This window comes from Notothenia rossii, assembly GCF_949606895.1.
Source record: "Notothenia rossii genome assembly, chromosome: 10".
NCBI lineage: Eukaryota > Metazoa > Chordata > Actinopteri > Perciformes > Nototheniidae > Notothenia > Notothenia rossii.
Window position 1 is genome coordinate 62,396,733 of NC_136908.1, and position 12,554 is coordinate 62,409,286.

General features: G+C 43.3%; 1 protein-coding gene across 1 annotated transcript in view; it reads right to left on the reverse strand.

The window, feature by feature from the left end:
- The window catches only part of LOC307022808 (SLIT-ROBO Rho GTPase-activating protein 1-like), a 36,152-nt gene that overhangs the window by 800 nt on the left and 22,798 nt on the right, over positions 1–12,554 (reverse strand). The window contains exons 6-13 of the mRNA XM_079655700.1: positions 11,295–11,341; positions 10,198–10,422; positions 7,982–8,061; positions 7,412–7,592; positions 6,742–6,861; positions 4,365–4,521; positions 2,343–2,534; positions 1–1,600 (exon numbers count right to left, since the gene is read on the reverse strand). The exon at positions 1–1,600 is cut by the window's left edge and continues 800 nt beyond it. Of these exons, the coding sequence (XP_079511826.1) occupies positions 1,187–1,600; positions 2,343–2,534; positions 4,365–4,521; positions 6,742–6,861; positions 7,412–7,592; positions 7,982–8,061; positions 10,198–10,422; positions 11,295–11,341 (1,416 nt within the window). The 3' untranslated portion in view covers positions 1–1,186. The remainder of the gene's footprint in view (positions 1,601–2,342; positions 2,535–4,364; positions 4,522–6,741; positions 6,862–7,411; positions 7,593–7,981; positions 8,062–10,197; positions 10,423–11,294; positions 11,342–12,554) is intronic.

A 12,554-nucleotide genomic window follows, 5' to 3' on the forward strand; every position in this document is an offset into this window, starting at 1 on the left:
TCAAGAGGCGCTTCGTGGTGTTTGAGGTGTACGTGAGCTTAGCAGCTGAAACCCAGTGGGAAATAAAAAAATAAAGTATAATTCACAGACGACGGGTATCAGGAGCGCTGGAGAGAGACACCACAGAGCTGGAGGGGAGGGGGGGTCCTGATAAAAGACTCACACATTTCCATTAAGAAGGTGGTAAGGAGACGAAAACACCTTTATAAATATCATTTTGTAAATATGTGTAATTTTTCTGGGATAATATTCTCAAAACAAATAAATATTTAAATATATTTGTGACTTTAGTCTAAATATTTTTTCTCGTAAACCAGATATTCTCTTGTGTAAAGAAACATGTATATTTTTGAAAAAACCTTTAATTTCAACGATTAAAGTGGAAAATGTACAAGAACAAAACGTGGATATTCTCTTGCAGTAAAGTGTGAATTGAACAGATTTCTCTGAATTATTTTCTCATAAATGTATGACTTTAATCTCTGAGGATACTTTGCTTGTTAATCATATAATTTCTCATAAATAGCATTTCTTCTGAGCGTCACACGAGGGGAAAGAACTCTTGATTTTGAGTTTAAAATCTAAGAGAATATCCAAGTTTTTTTCTTGTTCATTTAAAAGTGTATTCTCTGAGAGTATCTACGTAAAATTGTCGTATTGGAAAGTCAGATTTCTTTCTCTGAATATCCCCCCCCCTCTCCTGCGTCTGTGATTTAAATGTTGCCCCCCTTCAGTTCTCTAAAACCCATCGTTCAGTCGTTGTCGATCCTTCTTCCTCCTTCAGTCTCTCAGACACAGCAGCCAGTCTTTCAGTCTTTAATACACAGCAGCAGGCTCTTCCTCTTCCTCCTCTTCGTCAGTACAGCACAGCCAACATTCACGTCACTGAAACTACATTTCCCCTTTCTTCTTGAACTACATCCCCCATGTTCCCCCTCCCCTCCTCATATACAGGACCCTGTCTTTCCCTCAGCTAGACTCTGATAAATGCTTCAACACACGGAGAAATAAACCCCTACACACCGAGATACACACCTGACGACACACAATATCATAGCTCATATTTTAGATTATTACTACAGCAACACTTCCTCCATGGAGACCCTCATGTTGATTAAGACCCTGTTTTGGCCCCGGTTTTGGCCCGTTTGACCCCAGTTTGACCCCTGATTCGGCCTCTTCTGGCTCACATGGTACAGGATTTGTCCAGCGGGGGTGGCAGTGGGGGGGTGTTGCTCTTAGGGGGTACGATGGGTTTGGGTTTCAGGGCGGGGGGCCGCAGGGGGGGTCCCATACGAGCGGCCGCCACGGGTTTAAACGACCCCAGGGTGTCTGGGGAGGGGTTTGAGGGTCGAGGAGGGGGTCCTGGGAGAGGAATTAGAGGACTCAGAGGACTCAGGGGACTCATAGGACTGGGGGTACCCGGGGTAACGGGGGTACCCGGAGTCCCTGGGGTGCTGGGGGTGCTGTGGGGGCTGGGTGAATCTGAGGAGCAGGGGGTGGGGGGGCCGTTCTTCACCATCTCTAAAGTATCCAGAACCACGTCGGGGGCCGGGCGGCGAAACTCTCCGAGGGCCACGCTCACCGTCTCCTCGATGTCCTGAGGCAGGTAAAGATAGGTTTGGGGGTGGGACTTGAAGACCCTTCCTCTGAGAAACTGGGATGTTCCTTTTATTTAATGATTGGTTTTGTGGTGAGATATTAATTATGCTACAATGACATTAATGCATGAAAAAAACAACGTAAACAAATGCAAGGAAAAAAGGCAAATTATAAAATAAATAATGATTCATTCATTTAAATATCTTTTCAAACAAAACATTGATATTAATGACGATAAAAAACGTTTTAATAAAAAGGAAAGAAACACAAACAAAAACAATATATAAAATAATGATAAAAATTGCAATATGATTGTAAAAATGTATCGTTTTAGCAACACATGCTTTACAGTATATACATCTTGAAATGTAAGTATGAAATAAAAAAGGAAAAAAATACACAAAAGTTCTGACAAATGCAAATGGAGAGAAAAAGTGTAATTTTGAAAATCGAAATGTAAAATAATATACGTAATAATGAGAATAGATAAGAAATAGTGAATGAAATGTGTGTGTGTCTCTATGTGTGTGTGTGTGTGTGTGTGTGTGTGTGTGTGTGTGTGTGTGTGTGTGTGTGTCTCTCTGTATGGTGTGTGTGTGTGTGTGTGTGTGTGTGTGTGTGTGTGTGTGTGTGTGTGTGTGTGTGTGTGTGTGTGTGTGTGTGTGTGTGTGTGTGTGTGTGTGTGTGTGTGTGTGTGTGTGTGTGTGTGTGTGTGTCTCTGTGTCTCTGTGTGTGTGTACCTGAGCCAGTGTGCGGTGCTGCTCAGTGAATCCGTGGTTCCCGCTGCTGGACCTCCTGATGAGGGGCGTGTCCTCGGGGCGCCGCAGCAGGGAGTCATGGCGACTCATGGTAACGGCTGCTGAGCGGCGCCGTCGCTCGGGGCTGTTGTCGAGGGGAGGGGTCATCACCTGACCCAGGGGGGGGGTCATGACCTGACACACAAATAATAATAATAATAATAATAGATTTAATTTGTTAGCGCTTTTACAGGTGCTCAAAGACGCTTTACAGATATAGTGAAAAGAAAGGAACAACAAATAAATATAGAGTTAAAGTTAAAGTCAAATAATACAAAAACAATCACACATGAAAAGCCAGATTGAAGAGGTGAGTCTGTGTGAGTGTTTTGAAGGTGGTGAGGTCGGTGCAGTCTCTGATGGGTTGTGGGAGCGAGTTCCAGAGGGAGGGGGCAGCGACGGAGAAGGCTCTGTCCCCCCCAGGTCCGGTGATTGGTGCGGGTGGGGATGGATAGGAGGTTGGCTTCTGATGAGCGGAGGCAGCGGGAAGGGGTGTGGTGGTGCAGCAGGTCTGTGAGGTAGGGGGGGGGGCCTGATTGTTGGGGGCTTTACAAATACTTATTTTTCTTGTAAACCCGATATTCTGATGTGTAAAGAAACATGAATATCTTCTGTGATTAAAGCCACATTTTACAATAAAAAACCTTCTTAATCGAGTGGTGCAGGAACGAGTCCTAAAATCCGGAAGTGAGTTTTTCACCACTTCCTGTTCCCTCGTCTCTGGACTACAGAAGTCGTGGGGGACGTTGTACGTCATCACGCCGAACACGTAGACAAGTTAGTTTCTGTTCTGCTTGAGAGCAAGTCCCTGCCTCCTGCAGACTGTTCAAACAAACGCTTCAACTTGTTCCATTTAGAATCTGTGTGTTTGAATATGGATCTGAAGTTGGCGTGATGTTGAAGTCGTGCTGCTGGACTCGGCTGTAGTTCCTTTATAGTAGGGATGGGAATTTGAAAGCAAATGTATATTCGCATATTCAACCCCCCCAAAAAAAGGTTAACCGATTAACCAAAATGTACATATCCTATAAAAAAAAAAAAAAATGTGGGAAAAATGTTGTTTTTTTTAAATATTTTTTTTACATTTTGAAACATAAATACATGTTCAAATAAGTAGAGAAACCAAGTCGAAATTGTCAAATGTATTGAACTGGTGATCACAGCTTGCATGCTTAAAACATAACTTGGTTTTTAAATGAAAGAGGGATCATACACGAACAACATAACGGGTTAGGGTAACGTAACCCGTGACAACAGAGATCAACAACCTATAACAGGGCCTATGCACAGAATGCAGCTATACTCATTCTTCTTTAAGAATATGAGCATGTCTACTCAGGGGAGAGGCGGAGGCGATTCACAATCAGGCCAGCTGTAGAGAAGACCCTCTCAGCTGGAATTTGGGCATTAGATGAGGTTTGAGTCTGCGAGTCGGGAGGGGCAGCAGCCATAGCATTAGCTAGAACTAGCTAGATCTGATGGATTTGGACATAAACGCGAGTGAAGTATAACCGGACGCGAGAGAGAGAGATCAGCACCTGCAGCTCTGCCCGCTGTGAGGGACCGGTGAGCGGAGCAACACACACCTTTAGACCTGACACACTTAGCTATGGCTCTGTCGTATGCATAGAATTATTCCATTGGATCAGATGTAATCAACTTAGACACCCGTCCCCAAAAAAAATTACAATTAAAATATTCATAACTCATATTCTCATATAGAGAGAGAGAGAGAGACATCGTTCCAATGATAATACACAAACATTTCCATAAAGCATATTTGTCCACTCATATGTTGATGAGAGTATTACAAACTTGAAAGATATTCCTCTAAGGTGCATTTAGAACAGATTTAGAACAAATGTGCGATTAATTTGCGATTAATCTCGATAAAATATTTTAATCGACTGACAGCCCTATATGTTATATATTTATAGAGGGGGTGGGGGGGAGGGGGGTCCTCACCTGTCCGCGGCCCAGCAGCAGCTCTCGGGGGCTGAAGTGACCCGTCGTCACCGGGGGGGAACCACGGTCCATCATCACCCCACCTCCGTTACCATGGCAATCAGAAGAGCGACCGAGGGGGCGCCGGAACAATCCGTCCGTACGCTTCCTGCGGTGACTGGAAACAGGAAGTAGAAACAAACTGTGAGCTGTGAGGGAACAGGAAGTCTATCCAGGATGATTAATGGAAACATTACAGGTTAGTTACAACAATCAGCATGATCTCAACGTAGTGGTAACTAATGTGTAACATGTAGTAACTAATCTGAGTGGTGAGGGGATAGCACTCAGAAACAAACCTTATGATATACCTAGTCTTAACTTTTCAGGAATTCTCTGAGACTCTTAGAATATCTTTCCATCTTTTCCCCGTAGAATAAGGATAATAGAGAATATCAAGTAAAACAATGTTGTAAAACTCATATATTACTGATATTATCCCAAGGTTTCTTTCTCACATACACTCCCTTTCATCTTCTTCACACACCTCTCCTCCTCAGACTTCCTGCATGTGAGAGAGGTGTGTTTCGTCTCCGGAGGATCAGAGTGCTAACAGCGTGATGAACACTCAGGTATTTTTAGAGGTGACAGCAGAGGTGTTTATATTCTCTCTCTGTGAGATAAGATAAGATAAGATGGACCTTCAGTAGTTTAACAGCAACAGGGTGAGAATGAAAAACAAGACAGAAGAGATTCACACAGATTAGAGATTAATACAATTAAAGAGAAAATCAAAAATACAATTACATACAGGTAAGAAACTTTATAAAGAATTAAAATGAACATATACATATTAGATATATTTACATGTATGTGTGAAAACCAGAGGTGGGAAGTAGTACAGTAACAAATACTTTGTTGCTGTACTTAAGTAGATGTTTCTGGTATCAGTACTTTACTCCAATACTTATTTTTCTGACGACCTTTTACTTTTTACATGTTGAACACAAATACCTGTACTTTCTACTTCTTACATGTTGAACTCAAATACCTGTACTTTCTACTTCTTACATGTTGAACACAAATACCTGTACTTTCTACTTCTTACATGTTGAACTCAAATACCTGTACTTTCTACTTCTTACATGTTGAACACAAATACCTGTACTTTCTACTTCTCACATGTTGAACACAAATACCTGTACTTTCTACTTCTTACATGTTGAACCCAAATACCTGTACTTTCTACTTCTCACATGTTGAACCCAAATACCTGTACTTTCTACTTCTCACATGTTGAACACAAATACCTGTACTTTCTACTTCTCACATGTTGAACTCAAATACCTGTACTTTCTACTTCTCACATGTTGAACACAAATACCTGTACTTTCTACTTCTCACATGTTGAACACAAATACCTGTACTTTCTACTTCTCACATGTTGAACACAAATACCTGTACTTTCTACTTCTCACATGTTGAACCCAAATACCTGTACTTTCTACTTCTCACATGTTGAACCCAAATACCTGTACTTTCTACTTCTTACATGTTGAACAAAAATACCTGTACTTTCTACTTCTTACATGTTGAACTCAAATACCTGTACTTTCTACTTCTCACATGTTGAACACAAATACCTGTACTTTCTACTTCTCACATGTTGAACCCAAATACCTGTACTTTCTACTTCTCACATGTTGAACCCAAATACCTGTACTTTCTACTTCTTACATGTTGAACAAAAATACCTGTACTTTCTACTTCTTACATGTTGAACTCAAATACCTGTACTTTCTACTTCTTACATGTTGAACTCAAATACCTGTACTTTCTACTTCTCACATGTTGAACACAAATACCTGTACTTTCTACTTCTTACATGTTGAACACAAATACCTGTACTTTCTACTTCTTACATGTTGAACACAAATACCTGTACTTTCTACTTCTCTCATTTTCCAAACAGGCTGGTTCCTGTAGTCTGAATGTGTGTTTGGTGGCGTGATCATTATTATTTAGAGTCATTGCGTGCCTATTGATTTGAACACGATCCGTGTATCCATCATTTCCTGGTCTTCTCTAAAGAAGAGGGACCAATGGAAACGTTGTCATGTTGCTGTTGGTCACCATGGAAACATTCATTAGCTAACAATGACATTATTGTTCTATTAATATAAAGGGAGGTCAGGTACTCTTTAAAACAGCTGCTAGTTATGGGTACTTTTTACTGAAGTACATTTCAAAGCCTCTTTACTTTCACTTGAGTAAAGAAGTTTAGTCAGTACTTCTACTTTAACCAGAGTATTTTTAAACACCAGTATCTGTACTTCTACTTGAGTAAAGGAAGTGTGTACTTGTGTATTTCATATTGGAGTGTGTGTTACATGCTGACCTGTTGTAGGTGTCGGGGGGGCGCGGGTCGGTGGGGGAGCTCAGCTCGCTGCGGGACCTCTTGTCGTCGCTGCTGTCGCTGTCCGCCTTCTGGCTCAGAGACTCGGACATCACCTCGTTCCTGCAGAGGAAGAGGGAGAGGGAGAGGGGCTCCATCAGGACTAACATCGGGAAAACTGTCGGATAACGGATCGATACGGAGCGCAGAGAGACTTCCTGTCCGGTGTAATGGTGATCTATAAGCAGCGAATCGTCCTGCATCCATCAGTGACTCTGACTGGAGGCTGATCACTGCTTAGAGAGGGTGATTACAGCGCTCTATGATGTTAAATAATGTCATCAAAAGGTCATTATAGAAACAAAACTGTCTTAGTAGTTTTTTTACGAGCAACTTAATGCAACTGGATTTACTAAATGAACCCACACTGTATGTAAAATATTTCAAAAAACATATACAGTATATTATATATTTTTTAATGTATTTCAAAATAAGAGCAAATTTAGATTCAATAAAAAAAAATATATATATAATATTTAAAAAAAAGAAAATATTATATTTAAAACATTTCAAAATAAAAGAAGTTTAGAAATGTAGATTGAATAAAAAGAAAAAACCCCAAATGTATATATTTTTTGATGGATTTCAAAATAAGAGCCTGCTGAGCACTCGCCTGTCCTTCAGCACGATGTACTGGTGCGGCACGAGGCCTCGGCTGCCATTGCTCCGCCCCTCCCACCAGTCATGTGATGCGCGCTGGAACAGCTGCAGCGACGCCCCCTTTTTAAAGGAGAGTTCACGAACCGACCGACCCACGTAGTCGAACCTCGCCACCGCCTCCACGCCTTCACCCTCTATAGGGGGGGGGGGGGGGGGGGAGGGGGAAGAGAGGAGGGAGAGGGGAGATGAAGAGAAGAGCCACCTGTCAATCAAACGTCTCTAAGGCTTTTGTTCCTCCCCATTGCTCCACCAATCAGATAACAGTATTGAAACAGTATTTTTCTATTAAATCGGAAACGGATAAGATAGATGAGAAGGGAGGAATGATGAAAGAGGGGGGGGAGGAGAAGTCTCCATGGCTGCTGTTGCCGTAGCAACCTCTCTCCAGCAGAGAGACACACACACACACACACACACACACACACACACACACACACACACACACACACACACACACACACACACACACACACACGGGGGGGAGTGTGTGGGAGGATGTTGTGAAGGTCAGAGGTCGGCGTACCCTCGTCGCTGGTCTGAGTCTCTGTGCCTCCATCAGGCTCTGCTTCCTCCAGTGCTCCTGGTTCACTGAAGGGACTCTCACTGAGGAAGAGGAGGAGGAGGAGGAGGAGGAGGAGGAGGAGGAGGAGGAGGAGGAGGAAGAGGAGGAAGAAGAAGAAGAAGAAGAAAAAGAGGAAGAATCAGATTTACACAGGATCCGAAATGGAGGATTCACAGATGGAAGAAAAGGCTGCCAATGAAGCGTGTAGACAGCAGAACATGATTATAGATTCTAAATACATTTCAAACTAAAACCAAAACCTCTGAAGAAAGACTAGTAACATTTCCCAATCTTTCAAAATGTCAAGCAAAACATTTCTATAATCTTGGGAGTGTTGTTTCTTAAATTAAAGGGGCCCTATTCTGAATAATGTTCAAAAAGCTCTCTATTGTTCTCATACTGTCTGTGCTGCAGCACCTCTTTTCACCCTCTGTCTGAAACCAGAGCCCAGTCTGCTCTGATTGGATAGCTGGCCGGCTCTGTTGTGATTGGTCAACCGCTTAGAGATGTCCCGCCCCTTAGCCTATTACGTACAATGTGTTGGAGAGCTAGCCAATAGAAGCAAAAGTGTTCCAAAGTGATGACACTGTGTTCCGGAACTTTGGGATTTTAGCCTTTTTCAGACCATTTACATCCACTAAAACCCTATATAACACACGACAGGGAAGGGGGAAACACCCGAAAAACAGAATAGGGCCTCTTTAAGGAAAGTGTTCTGATTGGTCCCCTCACACCCCAAAAACAGAATAGGGCCCCTTTAAAGAGCTTGTGACAGCCTCCAAACAACTGTTGTGCAATGAAATATTGGGCTACTAGAAATATTGAAACGTCAGTTTAAAAAAGAAGGTGCGATACCTTTCCGATAAATATCAATAATTTCGAACATCGCAGGGAAATTCCTTCGACTCATTTTGAGGTTTTGGGGGAAGCCGGAAGTGACGTCAATGCGGGAACGCTTCACTGTGCGGCGAGAGAGCCAAACACGGACAAAGTGTGTTGTCATGAGTAGAAATGGTGAATTACTGAGTTTAGGCACGTTAATAACGTTTTAATGAAGTTGACTACAGTACATTCATATTTGTCAGTGCTTTCATGTCAATTTGGCGAACATAAACATAAATGATCGTGGTGAAGATGATGATTAAATTAGGATTAAAAATCGGTAGTGAGAGCTGCTGAATTTCCTCCCGTCGGATGTGATATAAAAACAAATCGATTATTTTTGTAGTTGTAGTACACCAACATGGATTAAACGTGTGTTTTTTTTACCACAATGTGGGGAAATTAATGGATAAAATGCACGGATTCTTCTTCTTATTATTATTATTATTATTATTATTATTCCCACTCCGATCGGGAAACTAGGTCCACCGTTTCCCCGCAGCAAGGCTCCCCCCGTTGATGGTTTACGCGGGCTGGGCAGGGTGCAGTGGCGGACTGGCCATCGGGACGAATCCCGATGGGCCGGTACCGAAGTGGGCCGGTCGGATAAGTCACTAGCACATCCCCCACTCCCCCCGTTGACAATTTACTAGCGGTACCGAAGTGGGCCGGTCGAGAGTACCGGGATGATTTGTAGTCCCAGTCCACCACTGGCTACATGACCGTATGATCGCCCATATTGACGCACCTAATTCCTAAACTTCTAACAGATACAACATAAACCGATCCTTCAGCCTCATATGAGCTCTCAGACACGTTCAAAATTGAACTGTCATCGCTGTCTGAGCTTGCTGCTGTGTGCCCCATCGTGCGTTTACATGCAGGTGCTGGGATCCTGAACGGTGCAGCTGGAGCGCTGTGCCCGCAATGACGTCACACATCATTTGGCGGGACTTGAAGAATCCCCGAGAAGATCCAGAAAATGGTCAACATTGAAGGGCAGATTAATGGTTATCAAAGTACAAATATATCCAAAATCAGTTCAGTAACGGTTTTCAAAGGGACAATATTTACTCAAATTGATGGGTTTGGATGATGGGGGAAACTCGTGTCACAGGCTCTTTAAGTAAAGTGTTCTGATTGGTCCCCTCACACCCCAACAAATAGAATAGGGCCTCTTTAAGGAACGTGTTCTGATTGGTCCCCTCACACCCCAAACAACAGAATAGGGCCTCTTTAATTAAAGTGTTCTGATTGGTCCTCTTTAATTAAAATGTTCTGGTTGGTCCACTCACCAGTACTGGTCCCCTGTCATACACTTCTCATAGACGGGCCCCGGCAGCTCCTTGGTGTCGGGGAAGATGTTGTCGTGGTTGACGATGACCGTCTTGATGACCTCATTAACGTGCGCCTGGCAGGCCACCTGGTCCAGGGCGTCGGGGGTGGGCAGCAGCGTCGGCCCGAACACGATGGCCAAGTTCCCAGAATCCATCATGTTCTCATCGCTGTACTGGGACAGACTGGGAGAAACATCGGGGGAATAAGTTAACTTTGAAAAGCTTTGTTTACACTTGGTTATTTCTGATCACTTGTTATTATCAAAAATGTGAGGCTAAAATCCTCCAAACTTTCTAAATCTATGACGTGAAGCTCAGCGCAAGTTCAACCAGGAAGACATTCTTTACTCATTCATTTACTATGCTATGTTACTACTCTCTCTCTCCTCTCAATAAGTGATCGGGGGCGTCACTCCCCAGCTTAACCAATCACTTCGCTCTATTCTCACAAGCCTATCATAGCGCTTTGCTAACCCTTTTAAATCTGCTCTCCCCTCTGACACCTGTCATTTCAGGTGACTCGACGCAACCCCCCTCCACCCCTTTCACCTCCTGTCCCTCTGAGTCCCGGGTCAAGCTAAGCCCCTCCCCTTCAGACTGACCCCAACCATCCATTCACCACCACGAGGGTCAAGCTAAGCCCCTCCCCTTCAGACCGAACCCAACCATCCATTCACCACCACCAGGGTCAAGCTAAGCCCCTCCCCTTCAGACCGAACCCAACCATCCATTCACCACCACCAGGGTCAAGCTAAGCCCCTCCCCTTCAGACCGACCCCAACTATCCATTTACCACCACCAGGGTCAAGCTAAGCCCCTCCCCTTCAGACCGAACCCAACCATCCATTCACCACCACCAGGGTAAACCTAAGCCCCTCCCCTTCAGACCGACCCCAACTATCCATTCACCACCACCAGGGTCTAGACCCCGGGGGGGGGGGGTTTCATCGGATCGGTTCTCCCCTCACGAATGATACTCCCGCATAACGGGGCCTAATCGCCAAAACTCCATTACACTCATTTGTGTATTCCTGGAAATAAATATGTATTCTTACATCAAAACCGCCTCTCCTGATTGAATAATATTCGGACCGTTGTAGGGCTAAAAAATAACAATTAAGGAACCAGGGGATGGGGGGTTATCATTATTGAAGACAACTCAGGATTTACGAGTTTTAGGCGGTACATTTACAAGGAAATCTAGTCAGATGCAGCTCGTAAAATGACAAGAAAATAAAAAAATGATGAGGAATTTTTTTTTAATATAATAATATATTTTGTCGTAATTTACAAAATATATATTCTATTTTAAACGATACATCATGTAACCCAGTGCTACAGGTTTTCATTTATTTCTCTTTCCTGCTTTAAAGCAAAACAGTTGCCAATTAACTTGCATTTGTCAGTTAAATCATTGCTTAACAATTAGATTTAATACGTATTGATGTTTAAAATACACCAAATATTTCCACTTTCAGTCTCTATTATAGTTTCCTGTGATGTTTCACCAGCGTTTACCGGACCTGGAAGCTCAATCCTGAATATGTGTGTCTCCTCTTCACTGCTTTAACCACCTGAAGCAGAATGCTCTTCAAACCTCTGATAATACGCAGAAACACCTCCCTGCTAGAGGTTAGCGAGGCAGCAGAGGGAGCTCTCTACTAAATACCCTTTGCTGCATAGTTTCTCTCTTAGTTAAGGTACAGTTTAAGTCTTATTTTAAGTGTTTCCTCAAGGTGAAGTAGAACAGCTCCGTCTCCTTTACTCCGAGAGCTTCACTGCCTCTCAGCTCTGTTGTGAAAGGATAAAACTCGGCGGAAATCATCGTTAACTCTATAGGCGTGTTCACACCAGAGTACTTTTCCCGTTTAGTTCCGCTAGTGCCTGGAATTTTGTGTTCACACCAAAAAGAGTACTTATATTAGTTCAGATAACTTTTACCCCCATAGTTAGTCCCTGCTAGAGAGGTGGTGCTTTCCTGGGGAGAAAAAAGTACCAATTTCTGATTGGCTGGGCGGATTGCAAACCACGCCCCGTAAAACTCTGAAAAGCTTTGTGAAAGCCGCCATTTTATTTGCTGGCATTAGCATTATTAGCATTAGCCCTGCGCACCAACGGAGAGAGAATAACTTATGGCAACACAAAATAAAACATGGGAGCGGTGGAGATGAGGAGGTGTCGTGTTCTGGCGATTTACTCTGAAGGCTTCAGTAGAAGCTGCTGGGAGTCCCAGCAGCTTCTACTGAAGCCAGTCCCTAACTCCGGGGACTTCCGGTCGGGGACTTTGGGTGGCAGTATACGCCGTGAAGTGGTTT